At 44.0% G+C, this 27883-nt stretch overlaps 1 protein-coding gene across 1 annotated transcript; it reads left to right on the top strand.

Annotated features, from left to right (window-relative positions):
* Positions 1–184: 184 nt before the first annotated feature.
* On the top strand, positions 185–27883 carry DBP (D-box binding PAR bZIP transcription factor). The gene is made up of 5 exons (XM_032235412.1): positions 185–401; positions 1082–1352; positions 10922–11254; positions 19282–19502; positions 26165–27883. The coding sequence occupies exons 2-5, from the start codon at positions 1190–1192 to the stop codon at positions 26378–26380; spliced, it is 933 nt and encodes a 310-aa protein (XP_032091303.1). The 5' UTR covers positions 185–401; positions 1082–1189; the 3' UTR covers positions 26381–27883.

Here is a 27883-nt window from a genome sequence, read left to right as displayed (position 1 = left end):
GGTCAAATCTAGGTCAGAGCCCCACCTGCCCCATGGCAGACGCACATGACAGAATAAGCAGCGGGGGGAGCGTTGTTTGCAAATCTCACGCTCTTGGGCGGCTGGTTGGTGGAGAAGGGCACGCTAAGCCCCGCCCACTTTCGCTGGCCGGCCCCTCCTACTTTGTGGCAAAAGGAGGGGCGAATTCGGAAATAGTTGCGAAGTGCTCGTGGAGGAAAGTAACTGGAGCGATTTTTTTTTGTTGATGCAATTTTATATCTGCATCTCTCCGTCTATTGCACGCGTCTAGCTCAAATGCATTGGTTCCCTTCTGGGGATAGCCTGCATAGGACTCCGGAACGGATCGGGATCCACTTTCGGTTTCTCCCCCTTATTATAACGGCGATCTGGCAGAGAAGCAGGTGCGAAAATCTCGGATTCCTTCATTGCCCGCTCGAGAAGAGGCTTAAACCCGCGTTGGAGACTGCTCTGCTTTTTCCAGTGCTTCTGGGATTTAGCTGGAGGAACAGGCGAGTTGATCCAAGGGAGCAGGATCTATTAGGGAAGGGATCCATTGCCCAGTCTTTTCCTTTAGAGAGGGGGAAAAGGCTAGGGCTTTGGAGGAAAAACCTCCTAAAGGTCCTTAATGTTCCTCCAAAATAAATAAATAAATAAATCTTTTTTTAAAAAATTGCGAGTTAGACTATCAATTCCTCCCGTTTCCTTAATTATAATCGTCCTTAATTATCATTTCCTGCTTTAAAAAAAATTAAATCTCTCCCAGCCCAGCCTTCTCATCTCCAGCAAGATCCTAACAGATCTTCTGCGAAGATCCTTCTCGGTGCTGCCGACTGTTCGCTAAATTTGGAGCGGGGCAAAGCGGGGGCCGTCCGCCTGCGCCCTGGAGGCTTATTTCGGGGCTGGTGGTGGAAGAAGAACGAGAGAGGGAAGGGGGGGGTGCAAGCGGGAAAGAAATATGTTTTTTTGGGGAGGGGGCTGTCATCCAGGTACTGAAATTACCTTCCCTTCCTGAGCATCGTCGGTGGATTTTCGATAGTTCGAAGCTTGATGCTTTTACTGGTGTTTTTTTATATTTCTAAAGTCGGGACACTTTGCTGGAGATCGGCGAAAAGAGGAAAAACCCACCGTAGGCGGTGGGCATCTCCCGGAGTTAGCTGCGGCTCCCCCCACTGTCGCTGCAACCTTCACCATGGCCCAGGGCAGTCCGGCACCCAACCTCATGTCTTCTCCTCCTCCTCCTCCTCCTCCTCTGGCCATCGGAGGCCCCAGTTCCACTATGGTCAGTCTCAAGAGCCTCCTGCAAGGACCGGTCAAGAGTCCGGAACGCCGGGGGACCAAGGAGCTAGGCTCATGTGAGTGATTCCACCCCACCCCCACCCCTACCCCACCGCTTGCAACATGCCAGGTCTAACCAGCATTTGCCACACAAAACATTTGCTGCTTTCCAACTGTTTCACAGTTCACAGTGGAGGGATTTGATTTGTTCGTTTAGAAATTTCTAAAGCAATTTTTGTGTATCTCTGTGTAGATTATCATCTATCATCTATCATCTATCTGTCATCTATCTATCAATCAGCATTCTAGCTACCTACCTAGCCTGTCTGTCTGTCTGTCTGTCTGTCTGTCTGTCTGTCTGTCTGTCTGTCTATCTATCTATCTATCTATCTATCTATCTATCTATCTATCTATCTATCTATCTATCTATCTACCTACCTACCTACCTACCTACCTACCTACCTACCTACCTACCTACCTACCCACCCACCCACCCACCTACCTACCTATCCACCCACCCACCTACCTACCTACCTATCTACCTACAGTATCTATCTAGAGTATCCATCTCTATATCTCATATCTATCTATCTATCTATCTATCTATCTATCTATCTATCTATCTCTATCTACCTATCTATCTACAGTATCTATCTATCTGTCTGTCTGTCTGTCTGTCTATCTATCTATCTATCTATCTATCCATCTATCTATTTTTATCTAACTCATCTCTGTCTATATATCATCTATATGCAATCTATATTATCATTCATTATCTATCTGCAGTCTATATCTACAGCCATCTATATCTATCTATCTATCTATCTATCTATCTATCTATCTATCTATCTATCATCTCATCTACTATCATCCATCATGTGGTTGCTAGGAATCAAAAACAACTTTGGAGGCACATAATCCATCAACTATATATAGAATTGCAGCTAGTTCCATTTTACAGTTTGGGAACCAAGAGGATGAGCCACCCTAGAGGGAGAAAGATATTGGCCATGTTTGCAAGGCATATTTTCTGGTTATGAACCAAATCATGGTTTATTTAACCCATTTTTAATGGGCTTGTCCCACTTACTAAAGCATGAACTTGAATGGCTGGCCAGGTTGCACCACACGTTAGATACATTACGTTTGGCTGGTTTGTGGTTCAGTGTGCCTGTGGGAACATGGAATAAAAGTGAGGGTCTCCTCTGGGCGGGCATCATTTTTCATCCACCACTTGAACCTTTCCCAAGTATTTCATTTTAATAGGTCAAGTGTTTTCTGGCTAGCTTGCCTGAGACATGCCAATTTCATAACATGGATGTAAAAGAATGTAAAAGAATTAGGTGTCTTATCTCACATTAAATATAAATGGTATCAGGTTGTTGTGGGCTCTGTATGTGTGTGTGTGTAACACACACACACACACACTATAATAAATATCATTCCAGCTGTCACTCCATCTTGTTCATTTTTCCTCCTGACTACATTTGTTTCCCAATCTCCCTGCTCATTTGGGATTCTTTGCAACACTGGATTGTCTTTTCCATCCCAACCTGGCCAATCTCTTTTAAAGTAACAGGAACACACCAATGCTAAAAGGCCTCCTTGCTGTGGTTTTCTGCTTGCTTTCACTTCTACCTTTTCTGCCATCTGGATTTGGGAAGCAGGGGGAGGGGAGGAGCAGAGGGAATGTTGCCATTAATGCGGTGTCCTCATTTCAACCTGCCACTGTTACTTCCCCTTTTTGTTCTGTTTCCTGTACTGTGAATTGCAAGAATGAGGTTTGTGTTCAAGGAAGATTCTTTCTAAAGAAATTGCTTATAGGAGCTCCTGTGCTTTCCCTGTGCATAGAAGACACAGCCCTGCTTTAATTTTGATGGGATCATCATTTTAATGAATCTTTGGAAGGGGGGGGGAGGTTGTTCTCTCATAGCTTTTGGCTGGGAGGGGCTTAGATCTGAGAATTCCACAGGAGAGCAAAGCTCTTGTAAATAGGATACGGTATAGTAGGTGGAGTTAGGCACATAGCACTTCTGAGTTGTCCTCCTCAAATCTGGACCCTTCTGCAGCAGTGGCTGGAGAGGGAGTGGGGAGGGGAAGTTGTACCCATATGAAAGATGCTTGCTTCTGGGAGACTTTGGCCAAGATGTAGGTGGGAGCCAGTATTTTCAAAGATAAGGAGGGGGGGGAGTAAGGGGAGGGGGAGAGAGGAATTTTCAAGCCTAAAACTTATACATTCCCTGCAATGACACTTGCAATGTCTTCTGTTGCAGTTCCTTCCTTTTTTAAATGCATTTTTGGAACTCAGGTTGTGTTTTCTATTTCAGTCCTTCTAATGCCTCACAATGCAACAGCATCACGGAGGGTCTTTTGGAAGTCTTGCGGTGGTGCAGGGTATCAGGATTTCAGGTGGGAAAGTGGCTGACATAGTCTCCTTGCAGGAGAGGGGTCCAGGAGAGGATAAACACAGAGATCTTGGGTTGCTGGGAAGAGAGGGGAAGCCATCTCCCTTTTTAAGACCCTCCGGGAGAGAAGATTTGGGGACCCAGGATTCCTGGAGTTTTGTTGCTGGAGAAATGCCAACTCGTCAGGGTTTTCCAGGGTGATCCATCAAGGGGTGTTTCTGTAAATGCATACACACACACATACACACGCTTGCATCTGCTGGCTGGCAGCAGTAAATCCCTTAAAGCTGCACACAGCTCAGCCACGGGACACAGCAGGAGGGGACGAAACGTGCCGGCGTGGAGCTTCGCCCCAGGAAACAATCTCTAAGACTTTTCACACGGGCAATCAGACAACAGGCGGGCAAGGGAAGTGGTATCAGCCAGAGATATTGTGGAGACTATCAGGGCATTTCCCAGGGTCAGCAAACTTCTCCTCCCCCCCCCCTTCCTTAGTGGGGGAAAGCAAAGAAGTGTGGGGGAAAGCAAAGAAGTGTGGGGGAAAGCTCCTTCTCTCCACAAGCTGGCATTTATATTCTAGTTTAGCAGTCAGGATGAGAGGTGGACAGAAGGATACAGACGGTGGGTATCTCGGCATAGAGACCATGATGTGGGGATGGGCAGCTGGTAAGCCAGATCAAGGTTTGAAAGGTGCCAGTTAGACCCCCTTTTAGCCTACCTGGGCAGAATCTTCTGTGGGCTCCCAACCTCCCCTTTTAGTCCTTATTTAATATTTACTTTTCTCCTAGCTGCATGATCCTCATTAAGACAGGAGGGGAGACCATTGCGTGTTTTAAGCCCCCCTTCCCCCAACAAGTACATTGGGATGCCTGCATTGGGAGACATATTCCTTCACGTGCACCTCCTCCCCTCCCCTCCGCCTGGATTTCGGGAGCTGGTGCTAACCTTGACCATCCGTATTAGCGTTCAAGGGTTGCTGTTGAGGTTTTTTTTCTTTCTGCCACGTGCATTATTTTGTTGCTTTGGAGAGCATTCTGCTCTTGGGAGGGGTGGGTGTTGTGTTGTCTACGTTCGCTGGCTGTCTGGGCACTCGGTTTGCTTCTGATAACTCCAACCACTCTCAAGGCTGCTTGGTCCTGGCTTCTGTCTTTGGAGGTTTGATTATTTTGGTTTGGTTTGGTTTGGGTTATGACTGCAGCAGGCTGGTGGAGCCTCGGTTCAAAATAATAATAATAATAATAACAAAATCTTGTGATATTCATTGCTTGGTGCCACAGCCTGAATATTGGGCATTAGCTATTTCCCTGCTCCCTTTCATTATATTCCTTTTAGCAATTGATCTCCAAATATCCTGAGCCATTAGTCACAAAGCTGGTGTGGTTTGTGGGTGAGAGTGTTACGTGGACCCCAAGCTAGGATTACCTGATGGTTCTGTTCACTGTACATAACATGCCTAGGAATAATGCAGGTTAAATATATTGTGTGAATTCAACCTTGAAGTACTTTGTATTCTGAGACAGTTTTCACCCCTGCAATAGCTAGTGGGGCAGAATTAGAAAACAAGCCTCATGTGCTGAAGTCCAGCTTTAGGTATGATGTTAAATTGGCCACAGGGAGGCATTTATGGGAATTTTTTGGGGGGGTGAGGGAACAGTTTAGGAGGTAATTTTAGTGTCACAGAGGAAAAATCTTTGGGCTTAAGAGCCAAGACTAAAGGCAAAGGAGGAATGGAGACAACATGTTTCTCATTTTTATTTTCCACTGTATTATTCCCCATATTTTAAATAATATCAGCAGTATTCTTTCTATATCCTGTTCTTTCCCGTTATGTATCCTCTGTAGGCATTTTATCACTGAAGTACCTTTGTTGAGGTAGTTCATTATTCCCATTTTACAGATGGGGAAAACTGAGGCATTTAAAAAGATCAACCATGGATTATTCTGATGAGCCCTGTGACTGGGACAAGATTTCATTCAGCAGTTCATAATTGCAAGTTTCAGGTAGTTGGATGGGTGGATCTAGGCACTGGAAGAAGAGAGGAGCAGGAGGAGCAGGAGAAGGAAGGAGGGAGGAGAGAAAATGTTCCGGGATCAATCTGTATGGGGCATCTCTTTACAATTGGGAATTGCATGTGGGTTTAATCTAGTCATGGGGCGTTGGGAGTGACTCGCCCAGTTTCGGGGCGCCAGGTTGGTGTCGCCACAGCCCATCAGCTGGTCCTGGACTTCTTTTCCACGTGTGCAGGCAAAGCGTAAGAGTTCAGGTATGGAGTGCCACTCCCAGGCCTGTCTGAACCTCATCGCGTGGGTTGGGCACCTGTAAAGCAGACAACCACCTAAGCTTCCAGAGACCTTGTGATTTGTGGAAGGAGTGCAGACAGCCCAGGTGCAGTGGAGAAAAGGTGCAGGCAGGTGTCTGTGTGTGTGCGCGCGCATGTAGGTAGATAGTAGGTGTCAACTCAAGGACGTTTGGAGAAACGTTTGCATCCTCTCCCACTCACCTCCTGGCACTATCCTCTGTTTTAGCCCACTCATGAATAATGATCCCTGCAGTCTGCTGTAAACACTGGGGCAACCAAAGGGCAGGGTGTATGGATGGTGGAGGTGGGAAATGGATCCTTTTTGCCCCTGTTTTAGGCACTAGGCAGGAGCAGATTGAATCCTATCTGAACCTAAGCTGGTGGATTCCGGACCTAGACTGCTCACCCAGGCAGAAAAAAAACTCCTTTTGCCATTACTTTTGCTTTTGCCCTAGATTAATGGTCTATATTAAAGTCACTGAGAAATTATTTCCCTTTCTCTTTCTCTGAAAAGAACCACCTTCCTGGCTGCCTCCTCTGAGCTTCAGGCTGGCACGTTGGCAAGGGGCAGCAAAGGAGCAGGAGCACTGATGAAGCCGATCAGATATGGCTGAGTGCAGCAGGGGTCAGCTGGGGTAAAGCCGCTTGTATTTTGCTGCTGAACAACAGGCAGGCCTTGGGGCGGAGAAAGTGAAGGATAAGTCCGGGGCAAATTTCAGCAGTTTTACGCTACAGATAGGAGCGATTGCATTTTGCAGCCTCACTGATCTACAGTTGTCCTTGTTTTCTCAGTCCTTCATTTTAACCACAGCCATAGATTAGAACCATTTTAATGTGACGCCGTCCCCTGACTGGAGCCTCCTGGCTGCCAGATATTTAAAAAGCCAAATAAAAACACATGATACACCACAGTCAGACACATGTCCAAGTCTGCAGCGCAATGCAAAAAAAAAAAAACTCAACCCACAACCAAACCACCACTAAGAACAATCATGCAAATCCTGGAGAAGATTGGCATGATTGCAGAAAGATAGAGGGAAGATTTAGCATCCTTAATTTGTTACTAGAGGAGTGAAGAATATTTCTGATCTAAATATCTTTTTTCCTTTTTTAATCGGAAAGTAGTTGCTTCAAGGGTGAAGCAGGCTGTTCAGATCATTTGGAATCCTTCCAAATTCAGAAGAGAACTGATTGAAACAATGTGATAGAAGCAGGCGGCTTTGAACCTGAAACAAATTTTTGCATTCCACTTTAAAAAAAAAAAAAAGCAGGTCAAATTTTTTTAAGGTACCAGCTGCTGATTAACCTGGGGGGAACTTCATTTTGAGTTTGCATGAAGCCACCAAGGAGATCAGAGGTAGAATGTGGGACAGTGTTATCTACAGCAAACAGTAGAGATGGCAGAATACCAGTATGTGCCTGGTGATACCATCACACAGCTGCCACCCTTCATGTGTTTGCATCCTGACATCTGATGCAAGGGTGTAAGTTATGGTGTTTGTGTGGTGACTTCCCCTGCTTATCCCGCCCACCCCCCACCACCCACCCCCCATTTGTCCCTTTCCCTTCCTGCAGAAACCCATGGGGTTACTAGTTTGCATAACCACTTTAAAACTTTTAAAAGCTTGGAATTGGGGTTATATAGTGTGCCTCTGATTTTATCGGTCCCTGAAAAGCAGCATTTCTCACCATTAGCAACTTTTAGGAAGTATGGACTTCAACTCCCAGAATTCCTCAGCCAGGATGCATCTTAAGGTTGAGAAGCATTACTGTACAATTAGAATAGTTTCCAACAAAGCCTTAATTATAGAATGCAGTGGGTAGGTGGTTTCAGTCCAGGTAGCATAAATGGTTGGTGGTAAATACTTTGACTATCATTGCCAGAATTGTTGATCTAGAAACTTTCTTGACTATCCACAAACTACCTGCATCCATGCAAGTCAATATCAGGAGAAACTAAAAAAACAATGAAAAGATAAGGAATCCCATAGCTGAGAGGTGGTGGGTTTCTCTTGTGGGCACTCAAGCCAAAGCTGGAAGGCCATCTGTTCAGGAACCTTTAAATCTGATCTTTGAATGGAACAGGCAGATGGACAGCCTAAATTACCCTATGATTATTATTAAGTGTTGTACCTTATGATTCGTGGTGAATGTATCTTTTCTTTTATATACAATGAGAATATATGCACCAAAGACAAATTCCTTGTGTATCCAATCAAACTTGACCAAAGAGAATTCTGTTCTGTTCTGTTCTGTTCTGTTCTACTCTACTCTACTCTACTCTACTCTACTCTACTCTACTCTACTCTACTCTACTCTACTCTACTCTACTCTACTCTACTCTACTCTACTCTACTCTACTCTGTAGTGTGGTTATTAAGTGAATCTGGCTTCCCCATTGACTTTACTTGTCAGAAGGTTGCAAAAACCATAGCAATGGTCATAATATGAACCAATTGCTAAGCATCTGAATTTTGATCATAAGATCATGGGGATGCTACAAAGGTTGTAAGTGTGAATAATGTTCATGTCACTTTTTCCAGTGACTTACATTCTAACAGTTGTAACTTATGTTGTAACTGTTGTAACTTGGAGCTTGGAATGATTATTTTATTTGACACTTTACAAATCTCTCCACAGCACAATTAATCACTGTAAGTAAGTTGATTCAAACCAGGGGTGGGTTCCTGCCAGTTCTAACCTCTTCTATAGAAGAGGTTCCACAAATCTTCACTGCCGTTTAGAACCAGTTCCAGGTCCCTCCCCCCGCCCATCCACCCATCATCAAGATGAAGAGCGAGAGGAGGAATTCTGGGAGTTGAAGTCCACAAGTCTTAAAGCTGTCAAGTTTGAATACCCCTGGGTTTTTTTTCCTAAAGGGTTAGGGGTGCAAGGGTCTTGTAACTTAACAGCTTTAAGACTTGCATGCTTCAATGCCAGAGTTCCTGAGCCAACATGACTGGAGGAGGAATTCTGGGAGTTGAAGTCCACAAGTCTTAAAGCTGTCAAGTTTGAATACCCCTGGAATTTTTTTCTAAAGGGTTAGGAGTGCAAGGGTCTGACAGCTTTAAGATTTGCATGCTTCAACTGCCAGAGTTTCTAAGCCAACATTTTGGTAGCTAAGCAAAAGTGTTGTTAAATGAGTTTCACCACATTTTACAAATTGGCCACACCCACCCAATCACATGACTGCCAAGCCACTCCCACAAAGCAGGCCACACCTACAGAAGAGGTTCTAAAAATTTTTGAAACCCACCACTGATTCAAACAGACCTGTGTGTGAAATCTAATTTACTTAACTTGCAAACTATAATAACTTAGTGCTAAGTTAGTTTTTATTTTTTACATTGCATTCTGTATCCCTTCCAGACAAGAAGTTCCTCTTCACTTTGTCTGTTAAATAATCTGAAGCCTCCAGTTGTATGTAGGAAGTCCTCACTTTAGGACCACAATTGGCACTGGGACTTCCATTGACAAGCGGGCAGTTGTTAAGTGAATCATGCCTGATTTAATGAACTTTTTTTTGCTGCTGTTGTTAAGCGAATCCAGCTTCCCCCACTCTGACTTTGCATGTCAAAAGCCCCTTGGGAAGCTTGCAAATGGTGATCACATGATTCCTGGATGCTGTGACTATTGTAAATACATGCCAGTTGCCAAGTGCCTGAATTTTGATCATGTAACCACTGAGACAGTCATAAGTGTGAAGACTACCTTTTTCAGCAGTGTTATATGTTTGAATAGTTATTAAACAAATGGTCATAAGTGAAGGACTACCCGTATTGCCATTTCCAAAAATTCAAGGTAAGTAGGTAAGTAGGTAAGTAGGTAGATAGGTAGGTAGAGATAGATGATAGATAGATAGATAGATAGATAGATAGATAGATAGATGATAGATAGATAGATAGATAGATAGATAGATAGATAGATAGATAGATAGATAGATAGACAGACAGACAGACAGACAGACAGACAGACAGACAGACAGATTGATTGATTAACAGAATTGGAAGGGACCTTATAAGTCATCTAGTCGAACCCCCCTACCCTCCCAAGTAGGGGACCTATACCATTTCTGACAGCTGGCAGTCCAGTCTCTTCTCTTTTGAAAGCCTCCAATGATGCTCCCACAACTGCTGAAGACAAGGTTAGAAAACTATAAATGGAATTGGAGCTAAACATTTTGAACTTTCTGGAGTTGGAAGATGATGAGGTTCAATGTTTTCTGCTTTTGAATGATTAACTTTCGGTTTGGGAAAGGCGCTTATCATTGCTAAAGGCATTTTTTATTCCTTTTGAATTATATTTTCCTTTAAAACGGGTGGGGAACAATGGCCCTTTTATGATTTGTGGACTTCAGCTCCCAGAATTCCATGCTGGCTCAAGAATTCTGGGAGTTGAAGTCCACAAGTTATGAAAGGGTTAAAGTTCTCCATCTCTTCTTTAAAAGAACATCACCTTTGGTTAAACGGCTTAAATATGCATAGCTGTAATTTATATTCATTCATTGTTTTCCCTTTCCTCCTCACATTAGGTCGTTCTTTTTTTTAAATTATAAACTGCTTTGGCAAGATATGGCCCTTGTCCCTTTAAGATGCAATGTATGGTGTATCGGGGAAACAATTATTAACCAATTAATTAATTATTCTTCCTGTCCAAGTCCACTTTGTTTCTAAAAGACTTTTATGTATGACTTTTTGGCACAAGTTTTTCAGTTTCCTTAAGCATCTTATCTCAAGATTTTCAGCCTTCAGCCTTCTCCTCACAGCATGAGCAAATTCTGGTCTAATTTTCCAGATCCTGACTTTCCAGTTAATTGCCTGTCTTGATTTTGATCGCGTTTCAGTAGATTCCTATTCTTAGATCATACACATCACACACATCTTGTTCTTTAATCTGCGTTTCTCCCTTTTGCCCTCCCCTGCTGCTTCTGTTCCATTGCAGGTGTGATCAAAGACAAGGAACGTAAAATGGAGGACGATATGAGCGTCGCAAGGCCTGGGCACTGTGCATATCTGGGGTCCCTGCTGTGGGAGCGCACCCTGCCCTACAACGAGATTGAATATGTTGACTTGGACGAATTTTTGCTGGAAAATTTGCCCCCAAGTCCAGCTCATCAGTCCTATTCCCCAAGCAGCCAGCCCACCGCCTCGCCTTCCAGTGGGGTAGTGGTAGACCTTAGCCGACCAGCTTCTTGTGCGTCATCATCTTCAGTCTGTTCTTCATCTGGTGAAGGTCTAGTTGGCAGTGATTATGACCAAAACTGCAGCAAGACAGGTAAATTTGGCTGTACATTGGGTAAGAAGATAGTGGGGGGGGAAGATGAAAACCTAGTTATTGGCTTTTGTGGGTCTGCTTTTGGGATGAGATTTGTAAGAATCTCCTTTTAACTCTTTCCCAAAGTCTGTTTTTGCTATAGGAGAGAGTATTTGTAACTCAGGGTTGAACTGTGGGATCCTTGTTACTTCCTGAGGTTGGTGGTTGTTTTGCAGATGTTTCATTACCCAACCAGGTAACATATGCACTGATGGTGTTACCTAGTTGGATAATGAAATGTCTGCAAGAAAACACCAAGCTCCAAGAACATCAAAGATCCCACAATCTGGATTTCCCCCCCCTCAGTTTCCAAATATTTTAGCAGTCACATCCAGCACAAACTGGTTGCAGGCCTAAAACCATAGATGGCCACACAAATACTATTTGTTGATAGTATTATAAAGCTAGGGTGCAAATTAGAGTTGCATTGCTATATGCTTTGCTTTGTTTTCCTTTTGTAGTGCCTCTATGGCAGAGGTGGGGAACGATGGACCCTTTATGACTTGTAGACTTCAGCTCCCAGAATTCCTGAGCTAGCAGGGCTGGCTCAGGAATTCTGGGAATTGAAGTCCACAAGTCATAAAGGCGCCATCGTACCACACCCCTGCTCTATGGGATAACAAGAAAGCATAATTTAAACTTGTCCTTTAAAGTTATAAGGGGCAAAGTCCTACTGTAATTTATATTTTATTTAAAGACACACAGGCTTGAGGACCTGCATCCAGGTTACACATGGATGCATGTAACAAAGCATTCCTTATTTAAAAAAATTGATTTGCAATGAAAGAGCAGCAAAAGAGAGGAGTGCGTATAGGTTCCCCCCCCCCCCCCCCCCCCGTTAGTCATTTTTTCTTTTCTGAATCATTCCTTTCAAGTTACTTTTCTTCCTGTGGCTAAATCTGTAGGAAGAGAAAAGGACTTAGTGCGCTGAGCAGAGAAAATTGCATTTTTTTCTTCCTTCTGCTCCAGATCTCAATTTTAACCCCCTATTTTGACCCTTGTGCTAAATGTACTCTTGTTTGTCCTGTTTGGCTAGTTCTTACATTAAAAAGAACTCTAAAATTATTTAAAATATATTTATTCTTGGATTAATAAAAAGACTCAAAGGTGCTTTTTTTTTCTTCAAAAGACAATTGGATAATTTTTTTCCTTGAGAAAGAAAAAGGTTTGCTTCCCATCTAAGAAGCTTCATCAGTTCTGATGGTGGGGGATGGAAAAATAGATTCATCAGAACTGATGAAGCTTCTTGGATAAGAAGCAAAACATTTTATCTCCCCCCCCCCCTTCTTCCTCAAGGAAAACACAGCCCAGTTGCCTTTTGAAAGGGGGAAAAAAACACCTTTGAGACAGCTATGACCTGGATGATTGAGAATCTCCATAGATAACTGCAGAAAGACTATTCTTTTGAAACATGGTGTATTTTGCAGACTTAGCAGTGGTGTGGAGGTGATAATTTTTTTTATTTTAGCATCCTCAGTGGGTTAGAGAGGGGAAGGAAGGCAGTTTCGTGTTCCTCCCTAATTGTGGCAAGAACTATCAGTTTCATCTCCTCCTAATTGCAAATAGTTTTCAGTCCCACCTCCTGGTTGTGGGGGCAGTGACAGGCTTCTCCTGGCTGTTCAGAAGTCCAACCTCTCATTCCTACCCTAGTTGTCACATGCCACTACAGACCAATACACAAGGAATTGTGTACTGCTACCCCACACCATGCACCTAGGAAGGAACGTTATTTTTAATCCCAACCTAATTTGTATAAGAATTATTTTCTCTACCTGTTGGAAGTTTTAGAATTTCAGAGACGTTTGAAGCTTCTTTGTGGTTGTGGAGAATTGTGAAGAGGACCAGGAAACAGATTTTATGGAATAATCTGAAGGCAACTAACGGTGCAATGTTCTGTAAATAAGCCTATCCTAACTTGATCAAAGGTTCACAGTAATCTTCATCAATGTGTGGACTTCAGTTTCCAGAATTCCCAGCCACTGAATTTTAATTATAGATATTGCAAGGAATTCTGGGAGATGAAGTCTATACAGCTTAGAGCTACATCTATTGAGACAATGGATGAAAATCCCATGTTTTAATAAAATTGATATATTAAAAAGTACATGGAATGGGATGGAGATTTAAGACAATTTCCAACAGTAAAAACATTGTGAATTAATGCATATAATCAACTTTATTTTACTTTAACTGTCTAATAGTCTTTGGGGATGTTTAAGACGTTTGAGGTGGATATTGTGTTCAACTCCCATGCTGAAAACAATCACTTCTAAACTTCAATTTCTTTGTCTAGATTTGCACAACATGCTAAGTTTGGTTACTTTTAACCTTGTTTAGGGTTTTGGTGGAAGGATTAGCACGTTGTACAAGTCCAGCCTGTTTGAATAGTTTATGGTTCAACAACATTAGAAAATGGATTAATTCAGTAAACCAAATTCACTGCATTGTGCAAACCCCACCTCAGTGGTAATATTATTGTTTTTAACTTCATTTCTGACTGAGACTTGTTCTGATTCCCAATAAAAAGGTGGAGAGTGTGGATTTTTAAAAAAACAGAATAATAAGAAGTTTGAGTTGGATAATATTTAGAAAGCTATCCTGAATATTGCTTTTTGGCTTCCATTTAGAAGTGTAATTGTTGAGAAGTTGGAGGAAGTTTACAGAGCTTTGGATGGGAAAGTGGTGCTTGCAGTTATGCTGAAAAATATCAAGAGTGCAAGTTACTGGGGATCAATTGATTCCATCCATTGTGTTTGGGACTCCTTGGAGGATATGCAACACCAGAATTGTGCTCTAGAGCAGTGTTTTTTAACCTCAACAACTTTAAGCTGTGTGGACTTCATTTCCCAGAATTCCTCCAATTCCCAGAATAGCTGACTGGAGAATTCTGGTGCACATGCATGTGTAACAATCAGCTGGAACAATCATGCTCATGCTGGGAAACGGAAGACCAGCTCTTCCAGTTTCCAGCACTGCCGCACGCACAAGCCCAGGTGAACATTGTGTGCACATGTGTGCCAGAAACCTGGAAGAGGAATGGACAATGCCATGCATGCCAGACAACATGGCTCCGGGTGCCACTTCGGGCACACGTGCCATAGGTTCTCCATCAAGGCTCTAGAGTCATTCTTAGACCAGTGATGCTCCAGTTGATTTGCACATCAGTAATGTTTTGATTGCCTCAGTATCATCAGTAGGGTGCAAAAGTGATGCAACTAAACTAATGTTCAAGATAATGCAGGCTTTCAAGTGAATTTCTAATTCCTATATTTGATAAATGTATAGTGTCCCCCACAAACTTTAAGACTTGATGCTACATCAGCCCTCCCTACTTCCCCCTACCTCCCGTAAAGTTTCTTCTCAATAATGATTCTTCACTTTCTCTAACTTAATTAGCTCAATGTTAATTGGAAACCCCCCCCCGTATTTCTGAATGTTCCATTCAGACATAGGCTTGTAAGACATAGGCTGGATTCTCACAACACACTAAAACCCCATGGAGTTTGGTGACCCAGCACGGAAAGACAACCCAGCCATGATCTTACCTTGTGGTGTGCACCAGGCCATCACATTGTGCCATAAAGTTTTAATTGTTTGAGCACATTATGTGAAATGAAGACAGAAATTGTTTTGTTCATCCAGATGTATTAGTCAGTGAATCTAAGACCACTGCAAATATTTTTCTCTATTATTCAAATCTAAAGAAAGTAACTGGAGCTCTTGGGGTGTGTGCGTGTGGGGATCCAAAACATTAAATACAAATTGCCTCCCCCCCTCTAGATGTTCTTACATTTAAGTCAACCTGTAAAACCTCTGTGGGATCCTTTGTGCTCTCTGAGCTTGGTGGTTTTCATCCAGATGTTTCATTACCAAACTAGATAACCTCATCAATGCACTAATGATGTTACCTAGTTTGAAAATGAAACATCTGCAAAAAAATCACCAAGCTCGGAGAACAACAAGGACGCCACAATTCAACCCCGAACGACAAATATTCTCTTCTGTCTAAAAACTCTCTTGCCTTCCAGGAAGTATGGAATCCTGATATTTGCCCTGTACCCTTTATCCCCCCACCCCTTGTTGCTTCATCAGCTATGTTAGTATTTCTGAATACCAACAAACCTCCATTTAAAAACAGAAAACCCTCCCCTTTGCATGAACACTGCCCCATAACCTGGAGATCCTAGATGTAAGGCTTTTGCCCCACTTACAAGAAGGAGAACTCCCCGGGATGAAGCTTTCCCCTTTCTTGAACATCAGCTGTAGGTCTCTCTCTCCCCCCCCCCCCTTAAGGAGCATGTTTGAATGTGTGTGCACGTGTCCTGGAGTAGAGACCCAGCCCTAGCGTGCCAGGAGGCTGCGGGGAATCCCGTGTTACTGGTGTGCCAGAGCCCTGTGTCAACCACGCCCGCTCGGAAAGGCCCAGTCTCGTGTCTGTGCACGGAGCCTCCTGCTTTTGCTCACGTTTCTCACCCTGCCTCTGCGAACACATGTCGCTCGGCTGGGCTCTGCGCTCATCGCTCCTGCCAGCTGGCAGCCTGCCCCTTCCTCTCCTGCCAGCTGGCAGCCTGCCCCTTCCTCGGCGCAGGGCGGGGCGAGCGGGCACGTGGGGCTGCGGTGTGAGGCAGGCAGGGCCTCTCCAGGGGTGCCTGTGTGGCTCTCCCAGCGGGCAGGTTCCCACGAGGGGCCAGCAGCAGGGGCTTGCAAAGCGGGGCGGAATAGCCGTGGGGTTCTCCTCCAAAGGGAGGTGGGTGGAGCACTCCAGCAGGGCGGTCATTTAGGGTCTCCTAGGGGGAGATTAGAAGGGATAACTGGCAGATGTCTGGGGGAGGGGGGGTACCTGGGTTCTGCAATAGGCAGGAGCACCTGAGTTCCTCGGCTCTGTTACAGTAGAGCGGCGGGGGGGGGGGGGGAGAGAGACAGCATTAATTTGTTTACAGAGGAGGAGGAGAGGGAGATGGTTTGCTAACAATAAAAAGCTAGAATGCTGATAGGGAAAATGTTGGCTAGAACAGGAAATGGAGGTTAAGTGCAAAAGGGACTTTTGGATCCAGGATGGATCTTAGCAGCTGATTGAGTTGCAGGTTGTTGGTGGTGAGCATTTAAAACTGCACATTATAATTTATGAAGGTTATATTACTTTGTGACCTGCATTTTGAATTCACTTTCTAGGTCCTAAATCTTGAGGAAGAGGGAGGGAAGAACCAGGAAATTTGGAGTTAGGAAGTGGGGGGGGGTGTTTCAAGTTGAGGATTTCAGGGGAGCGTTAAAGATTGGGAGGATTGTCAAGATATATTGAATATCTGTTTTCTGGCAAGTGCTCTCATTATCCATTGCACAGGGGTGTTGCAACATTGCAAAATTCCAAGCCATCGGTGCTTTTGCTAGCCACAAAATGACCTTCTCCTTCTCTGTCACATCCCCTGATTTCTGCAGGCAGGGTAACTTAATAAGCTTTTAAAGCGATGTTTCTCCACCTCAACAGTTTTAAGAGGTGTGGACTAACTCCCAGAATTCTGGCTGGGGAATTCTGGGAGTTGCAGTCCATGCCTCTTAAAGTTGTTGAGGTGGAAAAACACTCTTTTAAATCAACCATCCCTTGATTTGGGGGTTGCCAGAACAAGTTTGCTTCTATGCTCTTTCTCTGACTGCTTCTTATGTCCTGTCAAACATGGAGGGCTCCAGAAAATCCAAATGGGGTTGTTGGGATGCTTTTTAACCTGCATTGTTTGTTTGTTTATTGGATTTATATGCCGCCCTTCTCCCAAAGGACTCAGGGCGGCGTATAACATTAAAAAAACAAAACACATATTACAAAAGTTAAAAAGGAAATTAGATAGAGTATCCAAAAACAAACCTAATTAATATTAACAATAACTTTTTAAAAATTAGATTAAAATTAACAATTAAATAAATCATTTATTTTGTTTTGTTCAGGCCAGGTTGCTGGAAAAGTCAACTTTTTAGGGTGTGCCGGAAGGACCGGAGGTCGGGGATTATGTGAAGCTCCGGGGGCAGCTCATTCCAAAGGGAAGGCCCTCCCACAGAGAAGGCTCTCCCCCAGGGTGTCGCTAGCTGACACTGCCTGGCCGACGGCATCCTAAGAAGGCCAACTCTGTGGGATCGCACTAGACAGTGGGAGGCTACTGGTAGCAGTAGGTGGTCGCACAGGTACCCTGGGCCTAAGCCATGGAGCGCTTTAAAGGTCATAAGTAGTACCTTGAATCGTACCAGGAAAACAACCGGCAACCAGTGCAGGCCGCCTAAAAAGGGCGTAACATGGGAGCACCTAGGTACCCCCATGATAACCCGCGCGACCGCATTCTGGACCAGCTGAAGCCTCTGGGTGCTCTTCAAGGACAGCCCCATGTAGAGAATGTTGCAGTAGTCCAGGTGAGAAAGGATGAGGGCGTGAGTGACTGTGCACAGAGCATCCCGATCCAGGAAGGGGCGCAACTGACATACCAGGCGAACCTGGTAAAAGCCCCCCCCCTGGTCATGGCCGTCAGGTGTTCTTCTAAACTAAGCTGTGTATCCAGGAGGACTCCCAGATTCCGGGCCCTCTCTGAGGGGGCTAAAATTTCTCCCCCTATCATCAAAGATGGAACAAGATGCATAAATCGGGATGACGGAAACCACAGCCACTCAGTCTTGGAGGGATTGAGCTTGAGCCTGTTCCTCCCCATCCAGATCCACACAGCCTCCAGGCATCAGGACATCACGTCGAGGGTATCGTTTGAATGGTTTGGGGTAGAGATGAAAAATTGGGTATCATCAGCATATTGATGATACTGTACCCCAAAACCACGGATGATCTCACCCAGCGGTTTCATATATATGTTGAACAGGAGGGGTGAGAGAACCGACCCCTGGGCCACCCCATAAGTGACGGACCTCGGGGTCGATCCCTGCCCTCCAGTCAACACGAACTGCGACCGATCCGACAGGTAGGAGGAGAACCACCGTAAAACGGTGCCCCCCACTCCCAACCCTCCGAGTCGTCGCAGTAGGATACCATGGTCAATGGTATTGAAAGCTGCCGAGAGGTCTAATAGGACCAGGACAGAGGAGCATCCCCTGTTCCGGGCCCGCCAGAGATCATCGACCAACGCGACCAATGCCGTCTCCATGCTGTACCCGGGCCTGAAACCTGACTGAAACGGATCCAGGTAGACAGCTTCATCCAGGTACTGGGGAAGCTGACATGCTACCGCACTCTCGACAACCTTTGCTACAAAGCAAAGGTTGGAGACCGGACGATAGTTGGCTAAAGAAACTGGGTCTAGGGAAGGCTTCTTAAGGAGAGGCCTCACCACTGCTTTCTTCAAGGCGATGGGAAAGAATCCCTCTCTCAATGAAGTGTTGGTAATCGCCTGAAGCCAGCCTCGTGTCACCTCCCGGGAAGCCAAAACTAATCAAGGGGGACACGGGTCCAGCACACAAGTGGCAGCACTGAGTCTCCCCATAATCCTGTCCATGCCCTCGGGAGTCACAGGGTCAAATTCATCCCAGATAGTCTCCACCCAGATTCAGCCCCGTCGACTCGCCCGAATCTACCCAGTCAGAGTCCAAGCCTGTCCGGATCTGAGTGATTTTATCCTGCAGATACTGAACAAATTCTTCAGCCCTATCCTGCAAGGGGTCTTTTCTAGTTCCTTGGTTAAGTAAGGAGCGGGTCACCCTAAACAGGGTGGCTGGGCAGTTATCTGCGGACATGATAAGAGCGGAAAAATGTTGCCGTTTTGCTGCTTTTATCACCACTAAGTAGGATTTAATATGAATTCTTACTAGTGTTGGCTCAGCAGCACTTAAATGTACTGAGTTGCTTTCCACAATATTTGTTAATCCCTTTCTTGAAGAGTTGAAGTGCACCGAGAAGCAAGAGGGGCGGTTGGACATATGTTCATCAGGAAGGAACAGGGACCAGCAGGTAACTTTTGATGGTGCTTTGTGCAAAATTCACCCGCCTTCTTCCTTACCTGCCTCAGGTCCTATCACGCCAGTATCCCGAAGCACACCCAGCCCGGTAGACCCTGAGGCTGTGGAGGTCCTCATGAACTTTGACCCTGACCCTGCTGATTTGGCCTTGTCCAGCATTCCAGGCCACGAGACCTTTGACCCTCGCAAGCATCGGTTCTCAGAAGAGGAGCTTAAGCCCCAGCCAATCATGAAAAAGGCCCGGAAAATACAGGTTCCTGATGATCAGAAGGTGAGTTGGAATAAAGATAGGCTGCTGTTTTGGGGTTCAGAGGCCTTTGGCTTTCATTTTCCCATCCTCCTCCATGTGGTTGAAATAGCTTGGATGTTTCTTTAAGGAAGGGAGTATAGTATTCAGATAAAGAAAGAACAAAGTTTACTCACAAACCAAGCAATGAAAACAAGACCATAAACAGTTTTTATGTGTTCATTGCACGTATAATAAATTCTTGGGTTTTGCAGTTGGTTGAAAATGATTTAGGAGGAGTTTAGATGTAGCGCAAGCCCGACACTTATGTGTAGTCCTCTTATGAAGGGCTCATTTAACAACAGTTTGAAGTTATGATGGCCTTGGGGAAAAAATGACGTATGACTGGTCCTTAAAGTTATGACCGTCACATCACTCTTCCAGTCACATGATTATGATTTGCAGTCTTCCTAGTTAGCTTCTGACACACAAAATCAGTTGGGGAAGCTGGATTTGTTTAACATCCATGTGATTCATTCAGTGACCATGTGATTCACTTTAGAAGATTAGAGTAGAATAGAATAGAAATAGAATAGGAATAGGAATAGAATAACAGAGTTAGAAGGGATCTTGGAGGTCTTCTAGTCCAACCCCCTGCTCAGGCAGGAAACCCTGTCATTTCAGATAAATGGTTATCCAATCTCTTCTTAAAAATTTCCACTGTTGGAGCGTTTATAACTTCTTGAGGCAAGTTGTTCCACTGATTAATTGTTATGACCGGCAGGAACTTTCTCCTCAGTTCTAGGTTGCTTCTCTCCTTGCTTAGTTTCCACCCATTTCTTCTTCTCCTGCCTTCAGGTGCTTTGGAGAATAGGTTGATCCCCTCTTCTTTGTGGCAGCCCCTTAGAACACTGCTATCATGTCACCCCTTCTTTTCATTAAACTAGACATAATCCAATTCTAGTAAAAACGGATTTGACTACTTAATGACTTACTTAACAACTGCATCACTTAGTGACTGAAATTTTGGTTCCAGTTGTGGACGTTAAGTCAAAGATTACCTGTATGACCTTTTTCAGGCTAAAAAGAAAGTACATGGTTTAACAGAAAGCAGAGAAGTGGTCTGCTGGTCAGGTTAGATCTGAGTATTTTCAAAAAGTCCATGGACCTAAACACAGGGAGATAAAAACAGGATGCTTAGGCCTTCTCCCTCGTCTTTTCTCTTCACAACAATGAGGCTAAAAATAGGAATGAATTTCAGGGACGCTTTATGGTAGAGTGAGGATTTTAACTCCCATCTTCCTAGTTCTTTCCTTCCATTGTAATGGATTAGTAATGTTTGGGGGGCGGGGGGAGAGAGAATAATACAGGAGGAATGAGAAGTTTTACAAGTGGTCAGTCACCTTGAAGCAGGGTCTCTAACCTCCAGGCCACTGACTGGATAGGTGGGTGGCCTGCTAGTTGTGCAACAAATGAAGCTTTATCTGCGCATGCACAGGATCTGGGTTGCAAGTGAAACCATCTTCTCTCCCCCCCCCCCCCCCCCCTAAAAAAAAATAAGTGGAAAAATTGTCTTCCACGAAACTGGTGCCAGAAAAGTTTGGGCTGTCTTGAAGGATTTCACTTGTTATTCATTTGGTTGCTTTTCCCAAATTGGAGTCCCTACCAATGATGTACATATATCCTTTTACTCTAAGAATGCCTTTGTTAGCATTTGTTTCTTTATTGATTTATATCCCACCCTCGTTCAGAAGACCATGTCCCTTGCTAACAGATGTGCAAGATTCTGAGTTGAATCTTGCACATCTGCAGGCCGTGTTGAAGAGCCGAGGTGGCACAGTAGTTAAATGCAGCACTGCAGGCTATTTCAGCTGACTGCAGTTCTGCAGTTCGGCGGTTCAAATCTCACCGGTTCAGGGTTGACTCAGCCTTCCATCCTTTCGAGGTGGGTAAAATGAGGACCCGGATTGTTGTTGGGGGCAATATGCTGACTCTGTAAACTGCTTAGAGAGGGCTGAAAGCCCTATGAAGCGGTATATAAGTCTAACTGCTATTGCTATTGCTATTGAAGAAAGATTGGAGTGCCATCGAGTCCAATTCCCCGCTCAACGCAAGAAACCAGGTTAAGGCTTCCTCCGTGGAGGGATTTTCAGCTTTTGCTTGGATGCAGCTGTGAAGGAAAACACACCATCTCCAGGCGTTCCTATTCTACTGCCAAAGTGCTCTTAGATGTTCGTTTCTAATCTTACAAAGCCTTCTTGTAATGTAAATCCAGCATTTCATGTTCTGTCGTTCTGGTCATGCATGACATCCTTGAAAGTATTGGTACAGAGCTGTCCTATTCCCACTCTGCCCCGTTTTTCCGTTCTTTATAGAACTTGATTTCTTCTCCCAGAATCACATTCATTGATCTTTTCCAAACCAGTTGGTTTGGTTTCCCTAGGGTTTGTTTTCCCTTCAAGTGCAATGATCCCTTGAACAATTGGCTGAAAATTTGACTGGGGAATCTGATCTGTGTAGGATGTAGTGAAACTATTAGTTGTGTAATGTGAAAATAATCCTCCTTGGCATTCCCCTAACCTTAACAAGGAAGCTAGAATGAAATGAGTAAAATAAATTTAGAAAAGCTTGTCTTGAAGTAGCCATCTTGACTTCAGGTAATTATTGCATTGTTTTCAGGATGCTTATAGATCGGTTGCTTTATGGTCCCTAGAATTTCCCCAGGTATCAGTGACAGGTTTGTGACTTCTTAGATCCACCTTTCCTTCTTTTTTAAAGACAGATATAATGCATCTTCGGTCACTAGATCAGTTCTCCAGGGTTCCTCAAAGGTTCAGCCAGAGTGGAAAAGGTGCTGTTGGATCCAATACAGGTGTATTCAGAACTTTTCCTGGGCTGGGAGATGTGTTTGAGTTAGGAAGATAGCAACAAGGAGTCCAGGTAAAAGAATCAAGGGGCTGCCCACAGTTAGAGCAAGTAACACCTGCTCTGAAACACGTTTTCTGCTTTGGAGCCAAATACTGCGGTTCCACCACAAAAGCGCGTAGGACAAAATCGCGCTCGACAAAAGCGCGCTGTGACGTCATCACAGCGCGACGAAAAAGATCGAAAAATTGTAAAAATAAAGCGAAAACCTTACCCTAAGCCCCCCAAACCTAACCCTAAACCTAACCCTAAACCTAACTCTTAACCTAACCCTAAACCTAACCCAAAACCTAACCGTTAAAGTAACGAAAAACCTAACGCTAACCCTTATCCTAACCCTAACGCTAACGCTAACGCTCTAAAGCTAACCCTAACCCTTAACCTAACTCTAACCCTAACCCTAACCCTAACCCTAACCCTTACCTTTATGTGAATCGGCTTGCTTTAATTTAATTTTTATTAATTTTTATTTGAATTTTTCGATCTTTTTCGTCGCGCTGTGATGACGTCAAAGGCGCGATTTTGTCGATCGCGCTTTTGCCGTCCGCGCTTTTGACAGGTCACGAAATACTGCAGGCTACAGGTAGTCCTCAACTTACAACCAATGGGTTGGCAATCCTTCAAACTTACAATGGACCCCCCTCAAAGAATACTTAGAACCTGCTTTCAAAATTCCAACAGCCACACACCCTTCCACAGTCATGTCACACTTGCAAACTGGCCCATATTATGACAATTTATTGTTTTTGCTAGCAAACACAACCCATTGGAAACAATGAGTTCACTTAACGACTGTGGCATTTGCTTAACAACTGCAGCATTCACTTAGTGACTGTGGCCGTTGCTTAGTGGCAGCAGTGTTTGTTTAATGACCACAACAAAAAGGTTGTAAAATTGTACATGGTCCCGGGGTGGCCTGCGTAACGGTCAGCATGACTTATAATGGTAAAGCAATAGCAATATAGCAGTAGACTTATATACCGCTTCATAGGCCTTTCAGGCCTCTCTAAGCGGTTTACAGAGAGTCAGCATATTGCCCCCAACAATCTGGGTCCTCATTTTACCCACCTCGGAAGGATGGAAGGCTGAGTCAACCCTGAGCCGGTGAGATTTGAACCGCTGACCTGCTGATCTAGCAGTAGCCTGCAGTGCTGCATTTAACCACTGCGCCACCTTGGCTCTTAATGGTAACTCTGGGCTCAATTATGGTTGTAAGTTGAGGAGTATCTGTAATTTCTTGCTTTATCTCAGTCCTGTTCCTTCATTTCAGCTTCTCAAATTAGAGAAGAGAATCAAAATAGAAGTTGAGTAGATCTGGTTTTTTATTTGTTACTTGTTATCATTTTACCACTTTTGCTCAGCTGCTTAATTTAATGTACAGGTAGTCCTCAACCTACAACAGTTCACTTAGTGACCGTTGAAAGTTACAATGGTACTGGAAAAACTGACTTATGATCATTTTTCATACATATGACCGTTGCAGCATTCCCAGGGTCATGTGATTTATATTCGGATGCTTGATTCATTTTTATGACCGTTGCAGTGTCCCGGGATCTTGTGATCCCCCTTTTGAGACCTTCAGATAAGCAAAGTCAATGGGGAAACCAGATTCACTTAACACACCTGTTACTAATTTAACATCTGCAGTGATTCACTTAAGAAATGTGGCAAGAAAAGTCGTAAAGTGGGGCAAAACTCACATAACGAATTTCCCACTTAACAATGTAAATTTTGGGGCTCAATTGTGGTCGTAAGTTGAGGACTACCTGTATCTTCTTCTTTTTAATTCTTCGATTTAGCTAAAAAAATTCTTGTTTATTATTTCTAGCATCCTTCATCCACTCAGCGCCTTCTTTTAGTTCTGTTCCCTAGCACTTTTTCTAGTATTCTGGACTAGCTGCCTGTAATGTTTCATTTTCGCTTTTCAAATGGTCGCTAAACTTTTCTTCTACTCTTTTGAAAGAGAGCGTTGCCAGGAAGACAAAGTAGGAAGCTTTGCAGCAGATATTGGAGTAACTAAACTCCTTAGTTAGTTCACACTCCTTGGCAAAATCTGCCACTCATTTGCATGAATGGATTACTTTTTTGTCTGGCGCCACTGAAAGGTCATTGAATGGAGATTCTTCCTCAGCTGAAACCCTCCTGGTGTCTTGGACTCCGGCCCTCTCTCATTCTTTTCAGCCAGGGCAGTTGCAGGCCCATCAAGTTAGGAAGATGGGAAGCATGAACTAAAGCAGCCATTTTCAAACTTGGAAGCTTTAAGATGTGTAGACTTCAACTCCCAGAATTCCTCAGCCAGTTTGAAAAACACTAGTCTAAACCCAGATTCCACTGTTTTTGGCAGGACAGGGATCACTTTTAGGAGGGTCAGCCAAAGGGTACACTCCAGAGATGAGTTGCTGCCAGTTTGGCCTGGTTCAGCTGAACCGATAGTGGAATTCAGGCCTGGGTCGCAGAACCGGCAGCGACCCAGGACTGCCATACCCCGGAACCGGTTCCCTCGCTGCCGCCTAACCGCTGCCATTTTGTATTCTAGTGACTGTGTATGCACAGCTCATTGTAAATTGTTCAATTTACATTGAGTAACGCACGCGCAGGGCACAAGCAAATGGAGATTGGTTTTAATTATTTTCAGTTAATATTGAAATTCCCTTGAATTTAACAATGTTCTTATCACAAATACTCTGTGATATTTTAACTTGCATTTTAGAGGTTTTGCTTATGTAAGTTGTTTGTGCTAGTCATATCATCCCTGATTAACATGACATCAATCCTGCGTTCTTGTAAGATATTATGTCTACAGAACTAAAAACCCACAGATGGTTTAATATTTTTGGCTGTATAAACATAATTTTACAAGGTCGTCGACTCGTAGCTCGTTTCCACAATTCACCTAATCACAAAGCCACACTAGGAAAAGCAGAGAGCCAGATAACTTCCCCAAGGACTTGTTGAACAGCTGGCGTCATATACCACGCATTCTAAACTAAATTGTACTTTATTTTTCCAATGTGGTTCAAATTTGGGTTATCTGTATAAATTTGACCATGAAGCTGCCTTAACCACCAGACCAAACAAACTCTCCTTTATTCAAAAGGTGTGGATATTTGTATCAAAAGCAGGAGTGGGTGGCGCGGTGGCACAGAGATGGACCTCTCGTGTCACAATCAGGAGGCTATTGAGTTCGATCCTAGGTAGAGGCAGATAATTCTTTTTCTGGGCACAATGAGAATGTATCTGCTGAACAAAAAAATCCACACTGGTGACAGGAATGGCTTCCGGCCATTAAAACACTGCTAGCTCCATTCAGTTGCCCAGACTCCACCCCCCCCGCCAAGGGATTAAGGGTTCATATGATGATGATTTCTATCAAAAGTGGGAAGTCCAGAGTGGGTATGCTCACTATAGTTTTCAGTCTCTTTTTTAAGGTGATGGCAGATCAACAAGGTCAGCAAGAGATCCTGTCCCAGATGATCCAAGCACGGTACACCTTTACTTGAAAAGATCATTTTAAAATCCATTTAAAACCCTTTGCCTTAGGCCCATGAAGCTGGCACAGGATTCGGCACCTTCAGTCGCTTTTCCTAGTGTTGTTTGGCTCATAAAAGTAAAGCAGTGTATTTGTATTTTGCATAGAAACATTTAAGTGATGCAGAGCCTTGTGGGAAGTTGTCAAAATTATCTAGTGCATAATACTTATGTGATAGTTTCTTTGGCATGTCACTTTTTTCTTCTTTGTCTCCGCCTGTCCCCCCCCCTTTTTTTCCCCCATGTTGCACCAGGATGAAAAATATTGGAACAGGCGGTACAAGAACAATGAGGCAGCAAAACGCTCAAGAGATGCTCGACGCCTGAAAGAGAATCAAATCACCGTTCGGGCAGCTTTTTTGGAGAAGGAGAACGCGGTCCTTCGCCAGGAAGTGGCCAATATCCGCCAGGAACTAACCCGCTACCGCAGCATCCTCTCTAAATATGAATCTCAGCACGGCACCTTGTAAAACCCACAGCAGGGCGCTGTGCTCTTCTCCAAGATCCTGCCATTGAGATGGTAGGGCCACCCTGGTTTTTCAACCCAGACCCCCTATCCTCCCAAACCAGGCAAACAAATAATCCAACGACCGATGTTTGGAACAAGGGAAAAGTCTGCGGTGAGCACTTTCCACCTGCAGGGACTAACCGTGGTTCTGGGTGCACAAAGGAGAGTTCCTGGGTGGGCATGTCCCTCCCCTCACCCAGAACAGGACAGCAGCCAAGATGTTGAACTGGGCATCGTAGATACCTGGAAGGCACAAGGGCTCTGTAGCACGTTGGACGATGTATTGCACACACTAACACATACATGTGCACGTACGTTCTCTCTACACCTGTATCTTAGGGTTTGGCTTGTAGATGAACTCTCGATCCAAAGGGCAATTCAACCAGAGACCGTAACATCTGCAAACCACTGTTCTGTGTGGCATTTGGACGGGACTTGGATATGGTTGACCCAGGAGCTCTTTAGGCAGATCTTGGTGCCTAGGCTCGGTCACACCAATAGTTTTTTTTTTTTTCCAGCAGATGATTGCACACAAGTTTAAACCCTTTCTCATTTCATCCATCGACCGTGGGGTTACGATTAAGGGACAGGCAAGCCAGCTACAAAAGTGGATGTGATATCCAGGTTTTCTGGGCTCATTCCTACCACTATGACTTTACATGCCCCCCTTGAGGAAGCCTCGAAGTCTTGGACACCCTGAATGGAAAATCCTTCTTTTTGAGATCAGTAAACATCAAGACTCTTTTGTCTATAGAACGCCAAATTAAATCAAACGGGTTGCTTACTCATTTTATTTCCACACTTGGCCGAAGGGGACTTTACATCTGATGGCAAAGCTAGGAGTCCTTAGTTTTAATTGTTACAGTTATATTATTCTCTCTTGTTTTTAGTTAAAAAAGGCAAGTGACTGCATCTGTTTCCTCCTAGCACTGCCCAGCGCAGTGCCATGTGTACAGAAATGATAAAACACGAGACCTCATTTGTGTCCCTTCTGAATATGAAATCTATACAAATACTTACACACACATAGATATATAGAGATATAGATATATAGATATTAAGTTTTGTTTCATCTCTTCTTTTGTAAAACAAGACAAAATTTGTGGTTGCTATGTGTGTGTGTGTATATATGTGTATATGTATATACACGCAGCCACATTCACTCCAGGCCAGATTCATGAGATTAAACTATGTTCTTCTATTAAGGGAAGAATGGTTCTTTCGTACAGAAAGGGAATGCTGGACAAACATGTTTAAAATCTCCTTTGGAGAGATTCCTAATCTTTTTAATTTTTCCATGTAACAGTGTTGTTAAGAACTTTTGGAGAGGGCCCGATGGCAGTTCCCACCCACCTACCAACCCTACCAAAAGATGTTTACAATTATATGCTACAAGCAATGAGGAATAAAGGAAGATGGGATTTTACAAAATACAATCACTAAATAAATTTTCTGTCTCTGTTCA

Source organism: Thamnophis elegans, chromosome Z (assembly GCF_009769535.1).
Source record: "Thamnophis elegans isolate rThaEle1 chromosome Z, rThaEle1.pri, whole genome shotgun sequence".
Lineage (NCBI taxonomy): Eukaryota > Metazoa > Chordata > Lepidosauria > Squamata > Colubridae > Thamnophis > Thamnophis elegans.
Note: the sequence above shows the minus strand (reverse complement) of the source record. Positions and strands in the feature narration are given on the sequence as shown.